This window comes from Panthera uncia (genome assembly GCF_023721935.1).
Source record: "Panthera uncia isolate 11264 chromosome B3 unlocalized genomic scaffold, Puncia_PCG_1.0 HiC_scaffold_1, whole genome shotgun sequence".
In the NCBI taxonomy this organism is placed as follows: Eukaryota; Metazoa; Chordata; class Mammalia; order Carnivora; family Felidae; genus Panthera; species Panthera uncia.
The window spans coordinates 82,476,784-82,504,505 of NW_026057582.1; the positions used below are offsets into that span (position 1 = coordinate 82,476,784).

Sequence of the window (27,722 nt, forward strand, 5' to 3'; positions counted from 1 at the left end):
ATGGCTTTATTCTCTACGAATAGAAACAGAATTATAAGGGTGCATTCAGTATAGGTAAAGAAGTCTACATGTAGGCCCTGTTAGATAAGCAGTTACATTGAGGTGAAGGAGGGTTGACTGCATGAGCCAACATTTCTTAGGTACTTCCTTTTTTTTTAATTAAAATCACCTTAGACTCCTCTTGGTTTAAAGTTACAAATTGTAAATTTAACTGGGAATAATAGTATAAGTAACCTAACCTACTGCTTTGGTTTCAGCATTAGTCATGCATTGAAGTATTGTGGGAGCACCAAGTTTATAATCCTGGTTTTACTTGGTTGAGGGCAACATGCCAGGGGACATTCTACTTGATGAGTAAAAGCCTCCAAGAGATTAACAGTCTTCTGCAGATAATCCTCAGGGTATTTAAATGATTCAAGAGTAGAACCTGATGGTTTGCACAACAGAGAGGTCAGGGTTTTTTTTCTTCGATAAAAAGGAAAAATGTTGAAAAATGCTCCCATAAACAAACTATAAATCAGTGCCACCGACTTGATGGCAGTGATGCTCGTGTTCCATTTCAGCTCCCGTTCTTGAGTTCTCATGTGTTCGTCTTGGATTAGGATGAAGACTGCAATGGGAAGGACAGTTACCATGAAAGTGAGCCATCGGCGACTACTGAGGCTGTGCACTACCTATATATCCAGGTAGGGCCTGGCATGTGTGCGTCTTGGTGACATGGCAACTCCCAGTGGTTGCTGGCGGGTGTGTTTCAGGAGGCTGGAACAAGACAGTGGGCAGAAGAGGGCTCACCCGCACTGCCAAAGATTAATTGGCCGGAGAGGATTGTAACATGGCGCCCCTCCCCCTAGCCTTGAACTCATGCTTTCTGTACCATAGCAGCACACGGCACAGGGCTCTGGACTCAGGCTGCGTAAGTTCTCCTCCTGCATCCCCCAGTCACAGCTGTGTGAGCTCAGGCGAGTTGCTTCCGCCTCCTGTGCCTATGGTTCCCCGTCTCGCTGTCTCAAAGACTTGTGAGAGATAGAAGAGGTAAAGACTTGTGAAAAAAAGAAGAAGTAATGTCTCTAGGGTAATTAGAACCATTTGAATTCCGTAAATGCCAGACTGTGCATGGACAGAAGTTTCACTCTAACAAGTTGAATCTGGACAGGTAAGGCGTGATGCATACACATCCTTGCATGTGCGGAAGAAACACCAACGTGGCTTTAAGCAGAGTGTCCTGGAACCTCTGGCAGACAGGCGCCGTAGGCAAACCAGTTCCAGTGAGGCTTTACTGAAAGGAAAGCCTGCTCACGTGTCTGAGGGACAGAGTCCTGGGCAGTGGTGAGCTCTGGCAGCAGAGGGACAGCCACGTATCAACGAGGAAAACTTGTCTCTCCCCAAGTGAATAGGGCCATGTGTTATTATTAGTATTTTCAGTCATATCTATAAGGAGGGAGATCTTTAAGTGTGAGACGCGGTACCGTGTGCCAGAAGTAGTGTTTCCAAAGAGACTAATGAGGTGGTTGCTTTCCTACAGTTGGAGCTGGTTTTAAGTATTCCCTAACATAAACGTCTTTCAGGTACCATACAACACACATAATAAAGCATCTGTCCCCCGAACCACTAACTGAAGTATGTACTATGTGCCATTAGGCTCTAGACAGGAGTCAGAAGTATATAAGGGAGGTGCATCCGAGGTGCGGTAGGATCATGGTCTGGGAGTCTCAGGCCCTCGTGAGGACTAGAGGAGGAATCAGAATCTGTAGATGGTTAAGCTGAGCACGAGAGTGTATTCCTGTCCTCTAAAATGGCATGTTCCTCTCTTTAAAAACAGTAAAATCTTTCTTCATGAGAAATCTCAACTCTGGCACTGGTTGGAAACCGATAGGCTCGTTTTACTGGTTTCATAAATCAAATGCTACGTGTTGATCTAAGATATTTAAATGATACTTCCTTGTTTTCTGATACATTAATATATAAGGAAGGGTGAGAAAGAGCCCTATCCTGAATGTTTTGATATTTGTAATGTTTTGCTCTAGACTTGCAGGTCATTGTCATGAATTCAAAGTAAAAATGATAGGGGCACCCAGCTGGCTCAATTGGAAGAGCATGTGACTCCAGATCTTGGGGTTGTGAGTTCGAGCCCCACGCTGGGTTAGAGATTACTTAAAAATAAAATCTTTAAAAAAAAAAAAGTACAAACGAGAAAGACTAACGACATCATTAGATTTTTAATTAGCCTTTCTTGGAAATTGGGGTTTGGAAACAGTCTTGTAAAACAAAATTTTGTGTAGTTCTCAGTTTTTTCATTATTTGAAAAATAATGAAATTATTTATCACAAGGTTTTAAACAAGTCTTATGTGTTTTAAGTGAACGATAATATGAAAACTAAAATGGTTATGCTGGGGTGCTATGATTATGTCTCTTTCCCCCCAGTTTTTTAATACTGTTGCTTTCTGTTTTCAGTGTAAAAACAAGCCTTTCCTTTAACTACTTAAAATCCACAGCACAAGTTTTAAAATGGAAGATTACATTAATCGCCATTGTCCTCCTTAATTGAAACCCTGTACAATCAAATGCTGCCTGGTCTGTTCTTGCCCCCAGATGGAGTACTGTGAGAAGAGCACTTTGCGAGACACCATTGACCAGGGACTATATCAGGATACCATCAGACTCTGGAGGCTTTTTCGAGAGATTCTGGATGGATTGGCTTATATCCATGAGAAAGTAAACTTTATAACATTTCATACCTGAAAACTTTATGTAAAACTTATGACAAAAAATACTGTGAGATTGGAGAAACACAGAAACAGAGGGTATAAAGTGTGAAAGTTCAAAGAAAACACTGAAGGTTAGGACAGGGGCCAGCAAACTGTGGCTGTGGGCTCAAATTCCACTTCTACCTGCATTTATACAGCCTGTGAGCTAAGAATGACTTTTACATTTTTAAAGGGTTGTAAAAAAAACAGAAGAGAGGGGTGTCTGGGTAGCTCAGTTGGTCGAGCCTCTGGCTCTTGATTTCGGGTTAGGTGATGATTCCCGGGTTGTGGGATCAAACCCATGTCAGCCTCTGCACTGAGACTGGAGCCTCCTAGGGATTCTCTCTCTTTTTCTGTCTGCCCCTCTCCCCTGCTTGCCCGCTCTCTCTGTCTAAAATTTTTTTTAAAAATTGTTTTTTAAATCAAAAGAGGAAGAGTATTTCATGACAAGAAAATTCTGTGAAATTCAGATGTCGGTGTCTACAAATAAAGTTTTATTGGGACACGGCCATGCTTGTTTGTTTACACATTGCCTATAGCTATCTTTGTGCTATAAAACTGTGGGTGGGATTGAGTAGCTGTGACAGAGACTGCATGGCCCTAAAGCCTAAAATATTTATCTGATTTACAAAGATTTCTGCAGCCTCTGGGTTAAGTGGAAATATTTGAACACATACCAAAAGCAAAGATGATTCCTTGAGTTGTTTAAAATAAAGGAAGAGTATGGGGCGCCTGGGTGGCTCAGTCGGTTGAGCGTCCGACTTCGGCTCAGGTCATGAACTCGCGGTCCGTGAGTTTGAGCCCCGCGTCGGGCTCTGTGCTGACAGCTCAGAGCCTGGAGCCTGTTTCAGATTCTGTGTCTCCCTCTCTTTTTGCCCCTCCCCTGTTCATGCTCTGTCTCTCCCTGTCTCAAAAATAAATAAGCGTTAAAAAAATTTTTTTTTTTTTTAAATAAAGGAAGAGTGTGATTAACACAGGCCCAGTTATTTGATTCTAATGGCTTAGTGCTGTCCTTCCTAGGAACATGGAGAGACCAGAAAGCCACCTAGCAAGAGTAGAAATGAGACTGAGAAACACAGCTCGCCACATGGTATAAGATGTCATTTTAGAGAGTTAGAGAATGTCACATCAATGCACATGGTAACGGATCTAGCTTCAGGATGAAACACTGCTTACATTTTAAAAATGGGATTATCTAATGCATCAGTCAGTATAGGTACTTTTTCCCCCCTTTGCTTCAATTTTCTTTAACTTAAAATGTTCATACTATAGTATATTGATACTAAAAAGCTAGGCCCGTAATTCATCTAGTTTATAAATGATTTGGTGGGGCACGATTTGCAAGGTTGGAAATAAAAAGGAGTTCTAACGGCAGCCGTTAGAACTCTGTGGCTGTGAGATCACCTGGGTTCCTAGAAGTGTGCCCCGAGCCCTCTCCTCCTCTCCATCTAGTCCGTTCAGCATCTGTTAATCATCTGCTGGGTGTCTAATACTGTGCCACACCTCGAAATGCAGACAGGCACGAGGATATGACAAACCCTATGCTTGAAAGGGACTTGCTGTGGTCTGAAGGAGCCACACTTTACCTTCACGTGACAGTGAAGCGATCATACAATAAGGTGTTTTCATTACATTCTAATTATTTCCTGTATTAGCATACCTAAAACAATAAGCATCATGAGGATGCCGTTAGGAAGGGGAGAAAGCCGAGTTCACGTAACAGATAATCATTGGGCACTTACGTGTGTGCTAGGGATGCAATTGAATTAGAATCACTGTGGAAGCCTTCATGGGTGAGCTGGCGCTTGGAACTGCTGGCACAATTCAAATGAGTGGAGAAAACAAGAATTTCTTAGGAAAAATAGTGAAGAAAATAAGAGACAGGTTGAAAATGGTATCTGTCTCCCCAACCAGAGCAAGGGTTTTAGGGTGCCAAAAGGAGAAAGACTGGGAACCTAGTGGAAGGGGCCCTTGACTGCCCCGTGGAACCATTTGGATTTGATCTGATCCAGGACCATTAGGAGGTAAACTGGGAGAAGGTGGCAAGGTCATTGGCAGGACAGTCGAGAGACCGTGCAGAGGCCATATGGCCTGGACCAGTGTGGTCTGCAGGGGAACACCTCATCTGCTTCTCATTACTTGCTTGGTTGGCCTTTGAAATTAGGAAACAGGTATAACTATAAACTGTATTTGGGAAACCGTTCTTTGCTCTCTTCCATCAGGGAATGATTCACCGGGATTTGAAGCCTGTCAACATTTTTTTGGATTCCGATGACCATGTAAAAATAGGTGATTTTGGTTTGGCGACAGACCATCTAGCCTTCACGGTGAGTATTTTTCAGATTAGACTATGCCTGAAAAATGGCCCTGTATGCCTTCATTATCCTCATAACTTTCACAGTTACGAGGTTGACTGAACTGTGCCATGTAATCTTCAGGAAATTTTGCAAGTCTGAAGGGGTGAACTACCACTGATCTTTTAGGCTTTGCAAGGGTGAATACATCTTGGTGAGGATGTTCCACTTGAGAGGTATAAAATTACCGGTTTGTCGATGAGAGTTAGGTCAAAGACATATAATACTTGATGAAATAGTTTGCTAGTTTGGTCTACCATGCCAGGCACTAGGCTAGATGCTTTACACTTGAGGAGCTTTTAGTTAATTTAGGGAAACAAAGCTAAAAACAAACAACAAATATGAGAAGAGCCAGTCCTAGACAACATGTAACTCAGAAGGTATTTATTTTATTCTTTACAACATTACAGAGTAATTCTTTAACATGCAAAGCTAAAATAATGTGTAGTAAGAGAAATCGAGATATAAGACCAAAGGCACGAGAAAATTTTGATATAGTTATAAAGACCCAGAAGGGCGGTATAAAGAAACGAACATTTCAGATGGGCCTTAAAGGATGGGTGGGAGTCCAGCAGGCTGAGATTGAGGGCAGACCGGGTAGGGGATCCCAGAGAGAGAGAACAGCGTAAGCAAAGGCCCTGGGGTGAACAGACATGATTGGAGGCCAGCAGGCTGTCTGGTTGGTTAAAGCTATGAGTCAAACGGGAGCAGTGATGATGGTGGACAGCTGGGATTCTTCTAGTTGGCAGGCCTTAAGTGCCAGAGGAAGAGTCTTTACTTATAGTAAGACAAATTTGCTAGGCATAAAATCTCTAGCACATGCAGTTAATTTTCAGGGTGGTCAGAGAAAGAAAACAGGATCAATGGTGCCATAGGAGCAAAATTTCCAACTATAGGAGCAAAACCAGAAGGTGAGGTTAGGAGAGGAGAGGGAGGAAACAGAAGGGGACAGTGAGGGTGTGGGCCTGAGTAGAACAGTGGGGCTTTTTAAATTTTTAAAATTTTTTTTATGTTTATTTACTTTTTTTTTTTTTAAGTTTATTTATTTTTGAGAGAGAGAGTGAGACAGAGTGTGAGTCGGGGAGGGCCAGAGAGAGGGAGACACAGAATCGGAAGCAGGCTCCAGGCTCTGAGCTGTCAGCACAGAGCCCGACATGGGACTCGAACTCATGGACAGTGAGATCATGACCTGAGCTGAAGTCGGACGCCCAACCGACTGAGCCACCCAGGTGCCCCAATGTTTATTTACTTTTGAAAGAGAGAGAGACAGAGTACGAGTGGGGCAGGGGCAGAGAGAGAAGGAGACACAGAATCCTTAGCAGGCTCCAGGCTCTGAGCTGTCAGCACAGAGACCGACGTGGGGCTCGAATTCATGGACTGCAAGATACTGACCTGAACCGAAGTCAGACACTCAACCCACTGAGCCACCCAGGTGCCCCAACAGCAGGGAATTTTGAAGTGCTAAGACCAAGGAAGGCCCAGATGATGGCATCTTGATCCCCAAACGAAATAATTTAACTTGATATCTGGAGGCTATAGTATAGTGAGTAGATAAGGTCACAGGTTCTGGAGGCCCTGACCTAGGTTAGAATCCTATCCCTGCTGGTCCCTTGTGGCATGACCTTGGGCAGGTTAGCTAGTTAACCTCTCAATACCTCCTGTATAAAATGTACCTATTGGGGCGCCTGGGTGGCCTAGTCGGTTGAGCGTCCGACTTCGGCTCAGGTCATGAACTCGCGGTCCGTGAGTTCGAGCCCCGCGTCGGGCTCTGTGCTGACAGCTCAGAGCGTGGAGCCTGTTTCGGATTCTGTGTCTCCCTCTCTCTCTGACCCTCCCCTGTTCATGCTCTGTCTCTCCCTGTCTCAAAAATAAATAAAACGTTAAAAAAAAAAATTAAAAAATAAAATGTACCTAATGCTAATACCGACTTCAGTGTTGCTGGCGGGATAAAATGAGAATACAGGTAAAGCACCTGGAACAGTGCCTGGCATTTCCCTCTTGGGGAAGGCTTAATGGCATTAATGTCAGAGATGCTATTATGGATGGTGGTTCTTGTGACAGGAACCTGTGGAGTGACCCCAGAAGACAGTGATTTAGGGTCACTTGTGAGACGGTGCTGTCACAGGCACAGTTGAGGAAGGTGAGGCTACCTGATTGTTGCTAGCACTGAGAGTGGAACAGATTTGGTGACCAGCCTCTTGGAAAGAAGAATACAGATTCACCCAGATAAGGAAACAGCAGTGGGAAAGTTAGAAAGTGAGTTTGTTGTTGTTGTTATCATACTCTTAATTTTCCTAGTAAATAGACTCTGTTTTGCCATCTGCAATGTGAAAATACATTGGTTTCTGTAAGCTGTTGGAGCTTCCTGCCACAAAGAAAGAATTCTACAACAAAGTGCCCTTCTCCTTAATCTCATTGGGTTTCCACTGAGTCCTGCATTAGTAGGGTAACTAAACAAAACATATTTAAAGCTCAGAAAAAGCATTGTAGTTAGTCTGTGTTCTGTGGATAATTTTTCAGTCTTCATTTAGAAATGGAGAAGCTATTCCTGTAGAATAATAAAACATTTTAAGAGTGATATTTGACTGGCTTATATTTTTTAGGCTGATGGCAAGCAAGATGATACAGCAGATCACTTGATTAAGCCAGACCCTTCAGGTAAATCCAGAAACCTGTATATGTAGTGTATTAAAAAGCAGACCACAAAGGTTTTTTATCCCTTATTCTCTGTCTCTCTTTTTTAAATACAAAACACTGCAAATATAATGTATATAACCTGAGGAGTTTGGTTATACATTTATACCCATGAAACCATCATCTCAGTCTATGTCATGAATATATTCATAGCCTCCAAGTTTCCTCCTGCCCTATTATGTTTTTTAATTTTTATTTTTTTTTATGTTTATTTACTTGAGACAGAGTGTGAGCAGGGGAGAGGCAGAGAGAGAGGGGGACACAGAATCCAAAGCAGGCTCCTGCCTTTGAGCTGTCAGCACAGAGCCCGATGCGGGGCTCGAACCCACAAACCGCGAGATCATGACCTGAGATGAAGTCAGCTACTTAACTAACCGAGCTACCCAGGCTCCCCCTCCTGCCCTTCTATTTATTATAATAATAATCATAATAATAATGGTTATGATTATTAATTTTCTAAGAACACTCAACATAAGATCTACTCTTTGGAGAATTTTACGTATACTATACAGTATAAAATTTCTTAATCTGAAACCTGTTTTTCATCTGGAAAGATTTTACTCTAAAGCAAATTACAGTTACTCATTAAATTAACAAAATCATGAAAATGCTTTAATTTTATCCCCTTTTTACTATGTTATTTGTTCTTTGGAACTCTGAGAAATTAGAGCTTTGGTTAGAGTAATTGGCTCCCACAGGTAGATAGTTACGCTTTGTCTGACCCCACATGGCAATGTGAGGTTACCTCATGACCTGGGCGTCTGGGGTGTTCATTCTGGCACCGCCCGTGTGCAACAGCAAAGACCTCCTGTGTGAAACACAATGTGTGGCCATACATGACTTAGACGTAATGCCTTAGTGAATTGCATGCTGTTTCTTCCTCTGAGTACAGTGAATAGTTAACAGATCATGCTTCACTCTTAAAAAACTTTTTTTTTTTAAATAAAAATTTGCCTTACTCCTGTCATTAGAAAGCCTTCCCTCTGCCTTCTTCCACGTAGGTCATTTGACGGGGATGGTTGGCACTGCTTTGTACGTAAGCCCAGAGGTCCAAGGAAGCACCAGACCCACGTATAACCAGGTAAAGGGGAAGCCTTCTGGGGAAAAAGAAAGGTCTCAAGAGTAAGATAACAGGGGCGCCTGGGTGGCGCAGTCGGTTAAGCGTCCGACTTCAGCCAGGTCACGATCTCACGGTCCGTGAGTTCGAGCCCCGCGTCAGGCTCTGGGCTGATGGCTCGGAGCCTGGAGCCTGTTTCCGATTCTGTGTCTCCCTCTCTCTCTGCCCCTCCCCCATTCATGCTCTGTCTCTCTCTGTCTCAAAAATAAATAAAAAACGTTGAAAAAAAAAATTAAAAAAAAAAAAAAAGAGTAAGATAACAGAGCATCAAAAAAAAAATTTTTTTTTTAACATTTATTCATTTTTTGAGAGACAGAGACAGTGTGAGAGGGGTGAGGGGGAGCAGAGAGAGAGAGGAAGGCACAGAATCCGAAGCAGGCTTCAGGCTCTGAGCTGTCAGCACAGACCAAAACGTGGGGCTTGAACTCATGAACCGTGAGATCATAACCTGAGCCATGGTCAGACGCTACCACTGAGCCACCCAGACACCCCATTAGTAAGAACATCAAGATCACAGTATTTGGGGTTTAGTTACCAGCTGAGATGTTCAGGAACATTCATTTCCTTGCTATGTGTCCACATGCCAATTGAGGTGACTATTCCACATAGCGCACGTGGTGTCCCCGAACAGTAACTGAAACTGGCTTTTGCTGCCAAGGACCTTACAGTCCATCTATCCAAAGAGTATTTGCACTAACCTGGTCCTAGGCTAGGCTCCAGGAACACAGGGAACAGTACAGTTGACTAATAAGACAGGTGTCGTATTCCAGCCCTTGGGGAGCTTATCCTTTGGGGATGAAATAGACAATAAACAAGTAAAAAATAAAGGAAAGAATCACAAATTGTAAAGAAAAGAAATGAACTCCAGTGACCAGAGTATAATAGGGAGCATCATCTTTAGATAAACTGACCATAGAAGGCTTCCCCAAGGGGATGGCTTTTAGGATAAGGGACAACCCACAAGAAGCTGGGAGCTGAGAGAAAGGGTAAGCAGAAGAAATAGCATGCATAAGGAGAGAACTGAGTGAGAGCTTGCTTGGCACGTTTGGGACAATCACAAAGATCGTCCGTGCGGCTGTAGCCTGGTGAGCTATGGGGGAGAGAGGCATGAAGTGAAGCTGGAAAGGAAGATGAGGGTCACATGATCCGGGGCCAGCTTAGCCACAATAGGAGTGTGCACCGGGAGCCAGTGAAGGGTCTGGAGCAAGAGAGTTCACTCCACCTGTTGCTGGAAGCTTTGCAGGAGTCAGGCGGGGTGGCTGCTAGCTGGAACTACAGCGGGAGCAGTGAAGATGGGAACCGTGCTTCCTGTAAGACACTGCGGAGGGGAGTTGACAGGCTTCCTGACGGAGTGGATGTTGGGTCAGGAAAAGGAGGGTATGAGATGGTGCTCAGGTTTCTGCTGCAGCAGCTGGGGGAAAGCTAGCTGACTGAGATGGGGAAAGACAAAGGGGGAGACAGCAGGAAAATTCCATTTGGGGGGCAGCGTTGAGTTGGAAATGCCTGATGAGAGATCCAGTTAGAGATTTCCAGTAGGTTGTTGAAGACTCAGGACTTGAATTCAGAAGAAAGGTCAGACTCAGAAGTATACCTATGAGAGTCATCAGCCCAAGAGGGATTGAAAGCCATGGGACTGGATGGGGTGACTTAGGGAAAGAGTGTAGAGCTAAATCTCAAAAATAGACTAGGCCATTCACATCAGAGCATATTTTCAGGCTTGCAGTAAAACCCAGGTTTGGGTTTCCATTCTGAAGAGATCGCTGGGTAGTGACATAGAGCTAGGCCTCCAAATACCCAGCAGGGCCAGGGTGTGGGAGGTGCGCGCGCATGCGACATGGGCATGTGAGGGCACCTTTAACGTCACCTCTCTGAGTTCAGTTTGCAAGGTGTAATGAAATCCTTAAAGGGGCTCTATCCACCCTTTGGCCCAGCACCTCCCCCTTTTGAAAGCTATCCAGAGGAAACAACGACATCCAAAAAGATGGGTGTAAAAGGGGTTCATCACAGCATTATTTAGAACAGTGAAAAATAATGGTGTTTAAAAATAAATGGTTAAAGGGGCGCCTGGGTGGCTCAGTCGGTTGAGCGTCTGACTTCAGCTCAGGTCATGGTCTCACGGTCCGTGAGTTCAAGCTCCACGTCGGGCTCTGTGCTGACAGCTCAGAGCCTGGAGCCTGCTTCGGATTCTGTGTCTCCCTCTCTCTCTGCCCCTCTCCTGCTCATGCTCTGTCTCTCTCTGTCTCAAAAATAAATAAAAACATTAAAAAAAATAAAAAGAAATGGTTAAATAAATTCTGGGACTTCCATGTAATTGAATACTGTACGTCATTAATATCATGTTTTAAAAGCCTGTTCTAGAAAAATGCTATAACGTTGAAAAATATTCTCGCTATCTTAAGGGGATAAAAGTTACAAACCATAGTATGGTTGTAGTTTTATAGGGGGTGTGTGTATGTGTGTGGATGCGTTTAAAAACCAGCAGGCCTGTCTTAGACCAGTAGTAAATATCCTTGAGCAGTGGCATTAGGGGTGATTGCTGTTTTTCTTGGTGCTTTTCTGCATGTTCACCATTTTCTACAGACAGTGTGTAGGAAATGCCACAGCCAGTGTTTGTTTCTAAGACTTGGGACATCACTGGTAATAATTGGATTCTCCCCTACTAATCCTTGAGTCCAAATTCATGCAAGAGTTGCCCTTGAAAGTGGCTTCTGTGCCTGTGTGCAGTTTGCCACGTACAGTCCTCCCTCTCGGCAGGGTGCCCCTGCCGGCTGCCTCAGGCACATTGCCTTCCACACTGCATCCTCCTCTTGCCAGCTCCCTACCTGAGACTCTGTGCACTGACTTGCCCTTTTGCTTTTTTACTTGCGCCATTTTTCTATCCTCATTGGTATGGCTTTGCAATCAGTAGTTGACCTCTGCCATCAACTGCAGATTTTGGTCTGCGTTTCACTTTTGAGATGATGGGTAAGGAAGCAAAGCAAAGCAAATTCCTTGGACAGATTTCATTTGTCCTTGCTCTTTAGGGATCACTCTCAGTGGTCAGCCAGTGATTTTCTATGTCTGTGTATATCGCTAAACCAATTTCAGTGAATTTTCAAGGAAAGCATTGAGAAATCACAGCAAGTATTTTGTTTTTTTTTTTTTTTTAATATTTATTTATTTATTTATTTTTATAAGGAAAGATGTTTTTTTTTTTCAATTTTTTTTTAACGTTTATTTACTTTTGAGACAGAAAGAGACAGAGCATGAATGGGGGAGGGTCAGAGAGAGAGGGAGACACAGAATCTGAAACAGGCTCCAGGCTCTGAGCTGTCAGCACAGAGCCCGACGCGGGGCTCGAACTCACGGACCGCGAGATCATGACCTGAGCCGAAGTCGGACGCTTAGCCGACTGAGCCACCCAGGCGCCCCCACAGCAAGTATTTTGTCTGCACTTTATACCTATAATTTTTTTAGAAAAAAATAAGTTTTTTCTAGTGTGGCTTGTTTTTCCCTTAGTAAACCTTTTTCCAGCTAACAGTGCTCATCGTATAATTTCCTGGTAAATGACACGTTCATATCAAGGCTGTCTAAATACAGTTCTTTTTACTCCTTAGAAAGTGGATCTCTTCAGCCTGGGAATTATCTTCTTTGAGATGTCCTACCACCCCATGGTCACGGCCTCAGAAAGGATCTTTGTTCTCAACCAACTCAGAGATGTATGTATCAGATGTTTTAATGCCTCAACTTCCAGTAACCCAAATCTTAGCGTGGACATCAGGGTACCCTTCTGGTATTTATAACATGGAAGAGGCAGTTTCACTATAATCTATATTTCTAGTAAAAGGAAATCTCCTCTGCTTATACACTTCCAGTCATGAGAAACTTTCCCCAGTTTTGTTTGTTTTTGGAAATCCTACTTGGAGAGATTGCTAGGTCATAGTTACTTTTAAAAAATTATTCTTAGAGATTTACTCTTGGTTTTAAAACAAAAGAAGAATCAAAAAATTTTGCATGATATTGATGTAGTTGCAATGGTGGGAAATGAGTTATAAGGATAATGGAGATTTAGTTCTAGAAATGAAAGGTTCTAACCAAAAGGACATGGTAGTAATGCCTCAGGAATACCCCTATGGCCAGAAATTTAAAAGGGTCTGGGGAAGATAGCAGCCACTTGAATTTTTTTCCCCAGGGAAATTTCCCTTAGTGATTTTGGGATTAATCCTTGCCTCACCTATTGCCCAAACTAAAAGGGACCAGTGTTAACAGTGTGTGAGGCCCAGGATGCCCATTACAAAGAGCTTTAGGACAAAGTGGAGAGCATCAAGGTTTGGGTGAATGGGGGTGGCTTAGATTTGCATGTTCATGAGCAAAGCAAAGAGCCGCCTATTTTCCTGAGCTGAAATCCTATCCACCATGACTGAGAATATTCCTCTAGGTATTTTTGAAAACTAGAATTATTTTATTGCCAGTACAGCATAGACCACGATGTTCACAAAGTATGGAAGTAAATAAAGTGATTACCATGTCCTTGCCTTGACTTGGAATGCTCTTCTAGGATTATTTCCTTGATGAAGTGCCTTTCTTTAGTCTAAAGTTCATGTTTGTTCCCTCATTTGAAGAATATCTAAGCTGTCAAGTTGATGCTATGATTGAAATCTTATTTACCAGAAAGGTGGGAGCTTTTCAGGAGATACAGGTTTTAAGTATTAATGTTTGGTTTTTGTTGTTGTTGTTGTTGTTGTTATTGTGTGTTGGTGCTTTGGTGTTTTTTTTTGTTTTGGGTTTTTGTTTTGTTTTGGGGTTTTTTTTTTTCCTCTTTTCATCTGTGTGTTTTATGAAGCTACTTTGTCTTCCTCTGAAACCATTAGATTTTAAAATACTTTGTCCTCAGATGAGGTGTTTTCTATCATCTGGCTGTCATTTGGGTAAAATTTGTGTTAAAATAATATTTATGTGCTTGGAACTGTGGGCCTTGGGCTTCAAGAAGGTATCACTTCAGTCTTTCCTTGTTTTCATTTTTATACTCGATTTTCTTACGTCTGGTGATTTAAATGCTTTTTCACTGTGGCAGTTTGCCAAGCACTTACTGGTTTGAATATAATATTCTTTTAGCCCACGTCGCCTAAGTTTCCAGAAGACTTCGATGATGGAGAGCATACAAAGCAGGTAATTCTCTGACACTTCCATTACTGTGTCTTCACCCTAGGATTTTAATTACTGTTTTTCTTCTTTTTCAATTAGTACCGTTCTGCCACTCATTCTCTCGTGCCCTGGGAACACCGTGGGGAAAAACATCAAAAGATGAAATGCTTTAAATGTTATTAGACTCGAAATACACCATAAAAATGCCAAGGACTGGCACAGAAAATTAACCAGCTACAGGGTTCTTTTGTGTGGTTCATTGTGCTTTTGAAGTGCTGTTTGGAACCTTGGCTTAGCTGTTGGAAAAAAAGAGAAAGCTTTTAGATTTCATTATGTTAGAGAAAGCTTGGAACTTTTTAAGAAAAGAATACAGTTTAAAACTATAATTTCATTCAGTTTTGTAGTTAAAGTAGCTCAGATTGTAAAGGAGAAGACTCGACAGTCTGATGATGATAGTATTTTAAAGTAAAATAATTTATCCTCCATACTATAAACACCTGAGTATGTGTATATGTAATGCATGTCATGGCGTATTTGGCATCCAGCTAATGTGAATGAGTAATTATTGGTGAACCTGTATATTGTGCTTCTGGTGTGCATTTCTTCTTAGTGTTTGGTGGTTTATCTTGGCGAAGCCTTCCTTGGTTGATAATCTGGCATATGGAAGTTTATCCTGACTTTTCTTTATTATCAAGGCAAAATCGCTTATTTAAATTATTAGTGTTGAGAACAGAAGCTTCGCTAGAACGTGGCATTAGTTTGCAATTTCTTGCTTATTGGCTATGTATCTGATTGGACGAGTCACTTATCTAGATTTTGATTTTCCTCACCTGTCAAATAAAAGGATTAAGTGCCCTTTATTTATATTAACACTATCGTTCTGTAATTCGGTAGTATTAAACAGGACATTTATTTATGGCTGGAGGAACCCGTTCTGCCTCGTCTGTTCCATTAGCGAAGGACCATTAGAAAATACACTGCATTGTGTTTCTGCTGCTTTTGTTAGCTATTATCATTGATTTGAACGGAGTCGTTTCCTGTGTTTCTGGATGTCATAAATAAATGTTCATTTCATAGCCTTTCCCTATAACAAGTTCTTCTTAGTATTTCCACGTGTTGGCAGCTGTGGGGTCTGTTTTATTAAACTACAAACACAAGAGCAACTGTACCAACCATTTCTCTCAACGGTGATTGCTCACCTCCCAGAGGTACGTACTGGGTACCCGAAAGTATTTGTGTTTGGGCCAGATAAACGTGGTCCCCGAACCGCAGCCCGTGCTGCCCCCCACATCATAGCTGTTGCTTTTTATCTGAAAAGAAACAGCATAGAAAATGCATATGTACTGAATATGATACAATTGTTGCCACACAACAGAAATCGAGCATTGTAATAGGGTCTGTATTGCTAAATATGGAATTGCTTTTACCAGTTTAAATTAAAAAAACTTTTTTAACGTTTATTTTTGAGAGAGAGAGAGCACGCGTGTGTATGTGCACACGAGTTGGTGAGGGACAGAGAGAGAAGGAGACAGACTCTGAAGCAGCTTCCAGGCTCTGAGCTGTCAGCACAGAGCCCGACACGGGGCTCAAACTCACAAGCCGTGAGATCATGACCTGAGCCGAAGTCAGACGCTTAACCAACTGAGCCACCCCAGGCACCCCTTTACCAGTTTAATTTAACTTTTCATAAAAGTGGTGTCTTGTTCATTCCTTTCTTTTCATTTCATTTCTTTTTTTTTTTTAATTCATCCTTTCTTTACATGTGTTTTTCTTTCAGCCTAAGACAGCAGTAGGAGTTAGGAGGGCCGCAGAGAGAGAATATATTAAGAATCTGTAACTAAAAAATGCTTAATAAGATTCATCTAAAAATTGACATTTTTCTGATCTCACATATTCCTCTCTTTATAAGTCCTTAGTGTAACAGGAGAATTAAGGACTCATGAAGGAACCTTTCAAGGTTCAGGGTGTTCTCACATAGTTCCCTGCTTAATGACGTAGTGGCTTTGAGGTCATAATAAATGAGTAACATAAATCAAGAGAATTCCAGGGAATGACCTTAATACAGATAACATAAATGGAGAGGAAAAAATTAGAACAAGATGTAAGGATTCCAGCAGCTACTCTGCATTATAATTTTTACTAAAATTAGGCATCTAGGGATAATTATTTTCTCTTCCTACACCTGTTTTGATAAAGTATTTTGTGTGTTTATAAGGCCTCAGTTCTGCTTCTGTGTTGTTGAGTTGAGGATCTTCTGGTTGTTCATAACAATAAAATGTAAAAAGGGGCTCTGCCTTTTAAGAAACACTTCTATTATACTATCTCACAACTCTGTGGCCAGAATGAAGTGCAGGGCGAGAAATGACAGCTTGTGTGATTTCAGAGCTACCAATTACAATGCACCAACTCAGTGCAAGAAGTGTGGTGTCTTTTCTTTGACCTGAATCAACCACCAGCTTGTCAGAATTCCAGAGCATCTTCTGTTGCATCCGGTCACCAGCGTGCCTGACTTTCGTTACAGAAATCTGTCATCTCCTGGCTGTTGAACCATGATCCCGCCAAGCGGCCCACGGCCACAGAACTGCTCAAGAGTGAGCTGCTGCCCCCACCCCAGATGGAGGAGTCGGAGCTGCACGAAGTTCTGCACCACACCCTGGCCAACGTGGATGGCAAGGCCTACCGCACCATGATGGCCCAGATCTTCTCCCAGCGCATCTCCCCCGCCATCGATTACACCTACGACAGCAACATGCTGAAGGTGGGCTTGAGCTCAGCTTCCAAAAGAGAGCTCAGCTTGGTTCACAGACGGGGCAAGTCAGTTCCTTAGTTTTCATGGATCCCTTTAATGCCTCCAGCGTATGTTCTTATTCTGAGGTCCGTATGTGCAAAATAGGCACATATGTATCATTCTGGGAAGAGCCATGCTTTTTTTTTTTTTTTTCTTTTTAAATGTTTATTTTTTGAGAGAGACAGAGACACAGTATGAGCAGGGGAGGGGCAGAGAGACAGAGACAGAATCTGAAGCAGGCTCCAGGCTCTGAGCGGTCAGCACAAGCCCGACGCAGGGCTCGAACTCATGAACCGTGAGATCATGACTTGAGCCAAAGTGGGACGCTTAACCACCTGAGCCACCCAGGCGCCCCTGGGAAGAGCCATACTTTTAATTGCTTAACTCTAAGGAGTTCCTGACCCATGCCCTTCTCCATCCACCTAACAGATTAAGCAGCAGTGCTTTTAGAGACTGAGCCCGGGCGCAGCTGCCCAGAGCTGAAAGCATCTAACCCGTTCACATCCATATGGGGTCAGTTGCTCCCAATGCTGGCTGCACCTGAAGGTATATCTGAGAGGCCCTTGGGCATTTCTGACACTTGGGCCCTATATCCGATCTAGTGACTTGGAATTTCTAGGTGTGAGGCACTCCAAGTGTCTCCTCTTAAAATCACCCCGGGTGGTTTCTGAAACATTGCCAGGTTTGGCAACCTTCAACTTTTTCACTTTTCCCTCTCCTCCCCGCCCATTCCATTTTAAACAAAAACAGTCTGGAACAATATAGCAAAATGTTAAAATTTGAAAAAGTTGCATGGATGAATAACATATTTGTTATTTTCTTTGTATGTTTCTGTATGCTTGAAAGAATGATGTAATTTTAGAAGAGTAGTAAAGTAGTGGTAAGGTTTGTGGAAGATTAGTGTACTTATCAACGGCCAAACCAGTTTTTGCTGGCTGGCAATATGAGAAAGATACTTACAGGATTATAGGTGAGTTGTTTATTTTTGTCATTTTTCTTGTTGGTTCTTTCTAAATTTTCTCTAGCAAAATGGTGTTGTGTACTAAGAAACAAATGAAAAAGCTCTTTATAAAATAGATAAACGCCGGGTAGCTTTCAAGGGGGCCACCATGGATTACCTTGGTATGTGGGAGGGCGTCTGATGCTATGAGATGTCTGATTGCTCTGTGACAGTTGCATCCCCAAGAATCCTTGGGGAGAACGTGTTGTGTGATCAGCTCTATCTGAAAGGCATATTTCAACATGGTTAAGAATCTGGACGGGGCGCCTGGGTGGCTCAGTCGGTTAAGCGGCTGACTTCGGCTCAGGTCATGATCTCGCGGTCCGTGAGTTCGAGCCCCGCGTCAGGCTCTGTGCTGACAGCTCAGAGCCTGGAGCCTGTTTCAGATTCTGTCTCCCTCTCTCTGACCCTCCCCCGTTCATGCTCTGTCTCTTTCTGTCTCAAAAATAAATAAACGTTAAAAAAAAAAAATTTTTTTTTAAAAAACAAGAATCTGGCCTTTGAGCTGTTGGTGGCCTTCTTCAAGATGGCCCCCCTGAGCATGCTCAAAAAGGGACTCATTGTTGACATCCCTTTTGTGGTCCTAGGGATAAGCAATGTGGTATTTATTGCAAGCTACACATAACCATTTTAAGAGAACTTTTTAATTTGACTTTTGATGATGTGTTAATTGGTCATATTTTAGGGCACCTTCTCAATCCGTACAGCCAAGATACAGCAACATGTGTGTGACACCATCATCCGCATCTTTAAAAGACATGGTATGTCCTTTTTTAAAAAAAATCCTAGGCCTTCTCAAAAGGTGTTCTGTTGCATCATTAGAAAGTACTGTTAATTTTTTTAAAAAAAAGTACTGTTCACAGATATGGGTGCAGCCATATTTTACCTTTAAATTCAGTTACAGGCACTTGACATCATGTGACATTTAGGCTTATTTTTAACACTCAACTTATTGAGAGGAGAAGATCTGAATATTTATGATTTGAATATTTAGGCTTGCTACTAAAATACAGTTGGTTCGTGGAGTCAGAAATAAGATGACGTTAAAAAAAAAAAAAAAGGGGAAAGAAGGAAGACTACGTTAAACTTAATAGACGAGCTGTCCGTTAGTGGGGTTAGAGAACCAGAGAGAGCCTGGTGATGGTTTCAGCAGCCAATAGCAGATACTTACCTGTCAGGTTGGTGTTCGTTTTTAGTTGCCCCCCCAGGAAGAATGAGAACATGATGATCAGTTATTTTTTCTGACTTGGTGTAGGAGCTGTCCAGCTGTGTACCCCACTCCTGCTTCCCCAAAATAGGCAAATATATGAGCACAACGAAGCCGCCTTATTCATGGACCACAGCGGGATGCTGGTGATGCTTCCTTTCGACCTGCGGGTGAGGCTGGGAACGCCCTGGGACAGGCCAGCTATCATGTCTGGTCGCAGGTGGCATCTGTGTGACAGGTTGACCCTTGCCCGTCATGTTTTCCCCTAGGCTTCCATTCTAAATGTCCCCTTTAAGAAACACATTCTTGAGGGAGTTATTGCAGTGAGAGCATTACTGGAATTTAGTATACGCTTGACCTTGTGTACATCCACCTTGCTTATGGAGCAAGTACTTCTGATCCTAGGATTGCCACATCTGCATTTCATTGTTGAGCTCTGCCGAGTGACCATAGCAGGTGGACCTGGCCAAGTCAGACAAATCAATGCATTTTTTTTCTTTACCTCCTAACTAGATCTTCCCTAACTTCCTAACGTGTTAATGTCGAGAACAATGAAATTCTTCTAATTGCAAGTGCGTCTGATAATGAGGTGTGCCGAATTTCGCTCATGCTTGCTTTCTCCCGATCCCTCGGGGTTCCCTTTGACAGCAGTGACTGGTTATGCACTCCTCTCGTGCTGGTTGCTGACAAGCCATCTGCAGCACTGAACATGCCTAAGGCAGACAAGGGTGTGATTCCCCTCATGCACAGAAAGCACTGACAAGTAGGGAGATGAGCAAAAGCTGTAACCAGTCAGTTCTCAGAAGAGAAATTGCGCTGGGCTGATAAACTTCGGAAAAGATGGTCAGCCTCTTTTAAAGTTTATTTTATTGGGGTGCCTGGGTGACTCAGTCGGTTAAGCTCCGACTTCGGCTCAGGTCATGATCTCATTCATGGCTCGTGAGTTTGAGCCCTGTGTCGGGCTTTGTGCTGACAGCTTGGGGCCTGCTTTGGATTCTGTGTCTCTGTCACTCTCTGTACCCTGTGCACCCACCCCCTCCCCAGCTTGTGCTCTGTCTCTCTCTCTCAAAAATGAACACTAAAAATTTTTTTTAAAAATTTATTTTATTTATTTTGAGAGAGCTGGGGAGGGGCAGAGAAAGGGAGAGAGAGAACCCCAAGCAGGTTCTGCGCTGTTAGCATGGAACCCTATGTGGGGCTTGAACTCAGGGACAGTGAGATCATGACCTGAGGCAAAATCAAGAGTTGGATGCTTCACCCACTGAGCCACCCAGCACCCCTACAGTGCAGATTTTTAAACCTGAGCTCCCTTTCTGTAAGCTAATACTCAGTCCTCCCAAATAAAAAGTGAGTACCTTTGAGAATTTGATCCGTAGTTAATGGTACTGGGTCAGATCTCTTGGGACAGTCAGACAATGATTTTATAAGTTGTGGTTATTATTAGCAGGTGGTTAAGAACTTCTAGAAGATCATGGAAAAATCAGGGAATTTATCATAAGAGATTAGACCCATTTTGACTGAATTATCATACATGATACTTTAAAAAATTCAGTCAGAGGCGCCTGGGTGGCTTAATCAGTTGAGAGTCCAACTCTTGATTTTAGCTCAAGTCATGATCCCAGGGTCATGGGATCCAGCCGTGTATGGGGCTCCCCACGGAGCATAGAACCTGCTTAAGATTCTCTCTCTCCCTGTCTTTCCCCCTCCCTCCCTCCCCCCCTCCCTCTCTCCCTCCCTCTCTCCCTCTGTCTCCCCCCCCTCAGCTCCTCTGCCCCTCTTGTCCTTTCGCTTTCTGTGTCTCAAATAAATAAATTAATTAAAAAAAAACATCCAGTTATTTGTATAATTAATATTATTTATAGTAGCCAAGATATGGAAACAGCCCAAGTGTCCACTGATAGTTTAATGGATAAAGAAGATATGGTATATACATACAGTGGAATATTGCTCAGCCATAAAAAGAATGAAATCTTGCCATTTGCAACATGGATGGAACCAGAGGGTATTATGCCAAGTAAAATACATCAGAGAATGACAAGTACCATATAATTTCACTCATATGTGGAATCTAAAAACAAAACAAAAAACAGACTCTTAAATTCAGAGAACAAACTGGTGACTGCCAAAGGCAGGAAGTCGGGGGTGAGGGCAGGGGGAGGGGAATGGGCAAAATAGATAAAAAAAAATTCACGGGTAACCAAATACAGTAAAACCTTGGATTGTGAGTAACTTGTTCAGTGAGTGTTCCGCAAGACAAGCAAACATTTCTTCTTCTTTTTTTTTTTTTTTAAATATTTTTATTTATTTTTGAGAGAGAGAGAGAGAGAGACCAAGAGCATGAGCGGGAGAGGGGCAGAGAGAGAGGGAGACACAGAATCCAAAGCAGGCTCCAGGCTCTGAGCTGTCAGCACAGAGCCTGACACGGGGCTTAAACCTGAGAACCGTGAGATCATGACCTGAACTGAATTTAGATGCTCAACTGACTGAGCCACCCAGGTACCCCATGAGCAAACATTTCTAATAAATTTTAACCTGATAAATGAGTGATGTCGTGCATCATGAGGAGTACATGATGCCAAATGTCACATGATCACAACTGAGACAGTGGTTCTTGAAATTCGCTTTGATACACAAGTGGTTTGGATTACAAACATGTTTCCAGAACTAATTATGCTCACAAACCAAAGTTTTACTGTAACTTGTGCTGATCTTGCTGATCGCAATTTGGCATAATAAAATTGGACAGAGTGTGTTTAATTAAAAGTGAGTTTTTCTCGGGGCATCTGGGTGGCTCAGTCAGTTGAGCTTCTGATTCTTGGTTTTGTTTTTTTCTTTTTTTATTAAAAATTTTTTTTAACGTTTATTTATTTTTGAGACAGACAGAGCATGAACGGGGGAGGGTCAGAGAGAGGGAGACACAGAATCTGAAACAGGCTCCGGGCTCTGAGCTGTGAGCACAGAGCCCGACGCGGGGCTCGAACTCACGGACCGTGAGATCATGACCTGAGCCGAAGTCAGCCGCTTAACCGACTGAGCCACCCAGGCGCCCCTGATTCTTGGTTTTGACTTAGGTCATGATCTCAAGGTTTGTGGGATCGAGCCCAACATCGGGCTCTGTGCTGAAATTGCTGGAGCCTGCTTGGGATTCTCTCCCTCTCTCCCAGCCCCTCAAATAAATAAATTAAAAAAAAAAAAAAAAGTTTTTCTCAAATTGAAAAACCTAAGAAGTGCCACAGTGAATAAGGTGGGTAGCATGCCCCACAGTAGGTCTACTGCTGACTGACCGAGTCAGGAACATTTCAAGGAATGTGAATGATGAGCAGTGCCCAACTCTGAATAGACTAAAAACCACTGAGTTATTTTTTTTAATTTATTTACTTTTTAATTTACATCCATGTTAGCATATAGTGCAACACTGATTTCGGGAGTAGATTCCTTAATGCCCATTACCCATCTAGCCCATACCCCTCCCACAACTCCTCCAGCAACCCTCTGTTTGTTCTCTATATTTAAGAGTCTCTTATGTTTTGTCCCCCTCCCTGTTTTTATATGATTTTTGCTTCCCTTCCCTTAAGTTCACCTGTTTTGTATCTTAAAGTCCTCATGTAAGTGAAGTCATAACGATATTTGTCTTTCTCTGACTGACTGAATTGTACACTTTAAAAGGGTGGACTTTATATCTCAACAAAGCTGTTCTTAAAAAACCAAAAGGAGTGGGTTCTGGCACATTTTAACATCGACCTTTGAAACTTTGCTTTTCAGGTTCCTTTTGCAAGATACGTTGCGAGAAACAATATACTGAATTTGAAACGGTACGAAACAATGGGGGTTTCAGTTTCATTTGGTGGATGTGGGAAAGAAGCCAAAGGAGGATGTTTTGTCATCTATGCTCCTGACACAGCAAAGAATTTGGGGTTTGAATTTGGGGTTTAAAGTCATGAGCTTGGAGTATGATTAAAATACCAACCACAGTACCCCTTTTAATAAAAAAGGGACACCGACTGTCGGCCTTCTCTTTAGAACAAACGTAGCAGTTGGGCAGGCACCCCAAGGCCCCTGCAGTCTATTCTGCGCCTTCTAACGTCCCCAAGCAACACAACTAATTATTTTCACAAATGGTTGCTTGACAAAAACATCTGGCGGCTCTGGATCACAGATGGCCCCTTGTAAACCTTAATTGGAGGGACAAACGGCCAGTGGTCTCTGTGTGAAAACTGCCGACGCAGGTAACTGAACAAAAGCTGCTTGTAGAGAAGTGGAGTAAACCCAGCAGGAATGCTGGATGCTGAGGACCTCCAGGCACTTGGCAGTGGAAAAGGTTTTTCTGTACATTCAGCTGCCACAGGGGTCAAACAGCGTGATCTCCATAAATTGGAGCGGTATTGTTGCCAACGAGGCACCCTGCTTTAAAGCGTCGTTCTTCAAAGGAAGTCAGAGCTCTTTACAAATGGTTTTACTCTCAGCTGCAAGTGAACAATGAACAGGCAGAGGCCTAAGGTGTGTCACTGGGTAGAAAGCAAGCACTAAAGGTAAAATTATTTCTTGCATGCAACTTCATCTCTGTTTCAAACATTAAAGAACAAATCAAGCCCTGTACTTAGTGGCAGCCCTAGGAATTGGCACTTTAATGTCTCTTTAAAGCCTCTTGATCCTACCACTGATTCATTTTCTCAGATTTCTTTTCTCTTGTTCCATAACCTCTTAAGCATATTTGATTCCAGGAAGCAGTGACCTCGTAAATCTGGGTTTCTCTCTCCAGATACTGCATAGAACGTGTGTTCAGACCTCGCAAGTTAGACCGATTTCATCCCAAAGAGCTTCTGGAGTGTGCATTTGATATTGTCACATCTACCACCAACAGCTCTCTGCCCACTGCGGAAATCATCTATACGATCTGTGAAATCATCCAGGAGTTCCCAGCGCTTCAGGTGACTTTCCAGAGTCTAACATGCCAAGGTCATCCTGCTAGATTCCTTGACCCTGTTCCCCACCCCCCGCCCCCAAACCCCGGGCTTTACCAGTAGGGGGTCACATTTTACTAAAATGACTAAGAGTTTGATGAAGTTACTTCTGGGTTTATCTCAGGCTCTTCCCTCTGCCTTGAAAAGAATGGGTTTTGTTTTTATCTGGTTCGAGGGAAGGGCATTGTTTCTCTGCCCGTTCTTCCAACATGCAAGAAATCAGCTAAGATTCCTAGGATGCTTTTAAAAAATGTATTTATCTGTTTATTTTATTTTTATTTTTGGGAGAGAAAGAGAGGGCATGAGCAGGGGAGGGGCAGAGAAAACGGGAGACACAGAATCTGAAGCAGGCTCCAGGCCCCGAGCCATCAGCACGGAGCCCGATGCAGGGCTCGAACTAACAAACCGTGAGATCATGACCTGAGCCAAAGTTGGACTCTTAACTGAGCCACCCAGGTGCCCCCCCCCCCCACCAGGATGCTTTTAGTACCTTCACCCTGTTCAGAACCCTTTGTGACCGCCCCCCCATACCCCACGCTGTCTCTCAGCTCCCCAACTTTACTTTCCATTGAGCTTGCATCCTGCCTCGCCAGTAGAGACTGCTCTGGCATAACTGTTTGCTTTCCTCAAGCCTTCCCTCCACATCCCACATAAGAGCCCACTCACCCCCCCCACACCGTGCCAGTCACGTTGTTCCTTGTCTAGAAAGACCTCTTTTCCCAGCTGCCATTTGCACCCCTTCTGTCCCAAAAGCCTGCTTGCTCCCTCATCAGCTGGCCAGCCACCTTTCCTTCTCAACCCAACAGCCCCTGAGGTGAGGCGCCACCTGCTGGTTGAGGGCAGAGCTGTTGTGTCCACTTTGCTGTATACCCTGCCGCGTGTAGCTCACTGCTCCGTGAATGCTGGCTAATCACCTCAGGTGGACAGAAGTCATGACAGCTGTTCCACCAGCCCGTCCTTAAACATCAGTTACTGTTGAACCAGATCCTCTCCCTCTTTGAAATCTGTGTAAACTCAGGCTTTTCACCATAGCTGAAAACCAAAGTATTTTGGATTTCTATATTAAAGTGTTTGATTATGGGGCGTCCGACTTGGGCTCAGGTCATGATCTCACGGTTCGTAAGTTCCAGCCCCACGTCGGGCCCTGTGCTGACAGCTCAGAGCCTGGAACTTGCTTCGGATTCTGTGTCTCCCTTTCTCTCTGCTCCTCCCCTCTTTGCGCTTTGTCTCTCAGAAATAAATAAACATTTTTTTTAAAAAAAGGCGTTTGATTATATTATACTCTGGTTTTAACAATGTAAAAGCAATGTTAATGAAAAAAAAGAAATTAGAAGGCAATATGCTAAGATTCAGTCCTCCCACAATGCCCTGCAGGGATGGCAAGTTGGTGGGAAGATTCTGGATTTGGTCACGTACTTATACTACTTTTATAATGAAACCAACGTTTTTTCTCTTGTATCCTAGGAAAGAAATTACAGTATTTACCTGAACCATACCATGTTATTGAAAGCAATCCTCTTACACTGTGGGATCCCAGAAGATAAACTCAGTCAAGTCTATGTTATTCTGTATGATGCCGTGGTGAGCATTTAATTACTTGGACTTGAGATTGAAAGATACTGATAGTTGATAAATATTTTCTTTGTGATGTAACCATAAGACTGAGTTGGGAGTTTTGTCTCCTTCCCTCATTGCTCTAAGGTAAAAAAAAAAAAAAAAAAACAATTGGAGGGAGTGTCTATATTGAGAATAAAAGGCTATGCCCTGCCGTTAGTTCTTCCAACAACACCTGTACTTATCAGTAAACTAATGTATAGATTTGGACCAGCTGGACTGGGGGAGAGTGGTCTCAACTTCGGTGGGGCCTCGTTTAGCACCTCCTTCCTGTGGGGCTGGGGCAGCGCTATGTCTAGTTACTCTTGCTAATTTAGCTGCATCGTAGTGTTCATGACTCTCTAGTATGTGTATAGATACTCTACCGTATGCGTGCAGAGCCTGGAGGGGAACCACCGAAAATCTTAAATAGTGTTACAGTGCTGAATTGAAGGTGAATGCTTTTCTGATTTTATTTCATGTTAAATACGGTTTTTATAACAAATAAGGCATCCAGGAGATTCAGTAATCTAAAGTGGCCAAAGCTGTGTGATTGAGTCAGAACAGATAGTGGAAGCCTCTGCTGGCTTACTGTACTGGTTTTCTGTACATCAAAAAAGGCTATTTTCATTTTTTTAAGTTCCTTTATTTATTTTGAGAAAGGGAGCATGAGCAGGGGAGGGGCTGAGAGAGGGAGAGAGAGAATCCCAAGGAAGCTCCGTGCTGTTAGGGCAGAGCCTGACGTGGGGCTTGAACTCACGACCCGGGAGATCATGACCTGAGCCGAGATCAAGAGTTGGATGTTTAACTGACTAAGCCACCCAGGTCACCGCCGCATGCCCCCCAAAACCTAACTAGCTTTTCTCTTATCTGACTGGTATGCATCCAGGGCCCTAATTTCACTGTGTGTTTCTCAGTGGTGCTTTAGCCCCAAATATTGTTGCTGTTGGGCTGTAACAGACCTACTACGTCAGTAGGACACTGGCAGGAACACCAGGGATTGTGCAGGGGGCTCCACGTCCTTGTTCCTATCCCACAGCCACAGCCTCTTTGCCGGCATGGGACTCGATGCTCAGAGCCTGTCCGCACGTGGCTTTTGTTTGGGGAACACGGATCAGTTACTCCCGTGCCATCCAAACGGAAGCACTCTGGTTCGGCCGGTCCAGCTCAGGGTTGCCTCACCATTCAGCAAGTGCACCTTCCCCCTTTTAATTCTTTTATGTGAATTGAAAAAAAAAATTTTTTTTTTCTAATCACAGAATTAATCCACCCTCCATGATTAGAAAGCAGTTTGTCTGTAGTAGAGGATATGCTTGTCAGAATTAGCCTGGATATTATATCTTGTCCGGGGCCAAATTTGGTGACTCTCGCTGTTACCTTTCTCTCCACATTAGACAGAAAAGCTGACGAGGACAGAAGTGGAAGCCAAGTTTTGTAATCTGTCTCTGTCGTCTAATAGTGTAAGTACCTTGTCACGGCGCTACTACGTCTACATGTCTCTGTAACTTTGTGATACCAGAGAATGTCCCCTGTCGCCTCACAGACCGGTTTCCCTCTAGTGTTAATCGGTACCATGGCAACCTCCGGGATCAGGGGAAGAGAGCCCAGCGCTGTGATCCAAGCATGCGTCTCCATGCTGCTGCTTAATGTGCAGTCATCATCCCCTTCTTTCTTGATCACCAGATGCTTTGCTCTTAAACCGTGTAAGGGCTGTGCTTGCCATGGCCTCCTGCCGAGTGGGCCTAGCACAAGCTGTCCTCTTCTGAAATAGATCCTCTGGGACTGGGTTGAAGCACAGAGCTCCGCAGATCATCTGGGTTTCCCCCACCACTGTATCCCCTCCTCCCGATCTCCTAACACCTCAGAGTTGAGAAAAAGCTCCTGCCTTCTTGGTACATTTCTTCCTGAAATCTTATATTTGATCGCAGTGGCAATATATCTCGTGGGGTAAACAGGTTTGTCATGTTCTCTCGACAGGCTTCAGATTGGTCTCTGATCTTTGACACAGTAACCCACACTTCATGGAGTCACGAATCGCAGAAGACAACAGGGATTTCTGACATTTTCCTGAGTATTTATACGAGAAGGGATACTTCTTTAAACTTGCCCCGAATCCCTCTGGCCCTGGTCGGGCAGGCA

At 43.3% G+C, this 27,722-nt stretch overlaps 1 protein-coding gene, 1 long non-coding RNA gene and 1 other non-coding gene across 8 annotated transcripts in view; 2 read left to right on the forward strand and 1 right to left on the reverse strand.

Annotated features, from left to right (window-relative positions):
- EIF2AK4 (eukaryotic translation initiation factor 2 alpha kinase 4) overlaps positions 1-27,722 on the forward strand; it is a 99,384-nt gene that overhangs the window by 46,350 nt on the left and 25,312 nt on the right. For all 6 annotated transcript variants that reach the window (XR_007453789.1, XM_049613316.1, XM_049613317.1 and 3 more), the window contains 14 exons: positions 603-686; positions 2,591-2,713; positions 4,968-5,072; positions 7,703-7,757; positions 8,795-8,874; positions 12,507-12,608; positions 14,005-14,058; positions 16,556-16,792; positions 18,508-18,583; positions 19,078-19,199; positions 22,792-22,841; positions 23,789-23,957; positions 25,455-25,571; positions 26,978-27,043. Coding sequence is in view for 5 of the 6 variants with exons in the window: in XM_049613316.1 (XP_049469273.1) it covers positions 603-686; positions 2,591-2,713; positions 4,968-5,072; positions 7,703-7,757; positions 8,795-8,874; positions 12,507-12,608; positions 14,005-14,058; positions 16,556-16,792; positions 18,508-18,583; positions 19,078-19,199; positions 22,792-22,841; positions 23,789-23,957; positions 25,455-25,571; positions 26,978-27,043 (1,440 nt within the window). In the remaining variant the exon portion in view is untranslated. The remainder of the gene's footprint in view (positions 1-602; positions 687-2,590; positions 2,714-4,967; positions 5,073-7,702; positions 7,758-8,794; positions 8,875-12,506; positions 12,609-14,004; positions 14,059-16,555; positions 16,793-18,507; positions 18,584-19,077; positions 19,200-22,791; positions 22,842-23,788; positions 23,958-25,454; positions 25,572-26,977; positions 27,044-27,722) is intronic.
- TRNAW-CCA (transfer RNA tryptophan (anticodon CCA)) lies at positions 2,070-2,142 on the forward strand. Its single transcript has one exon. It is a non-coding gene; the product is annotated as a tRNA-Trp (tRNA).
- Positions 13,493-15,392, reverse strand: LOC125909857 (uncharacterized). Its single transcript, XR_007453790.1, has 2 exons — positions 15,234-15,392; positions 13,493-14,330 (listed from the first exon to the last, which is right to left on the reverse strand). It is a non-coding gene; the product is annotated as an uncharacterized LOC125909857 (long non-coding RNA).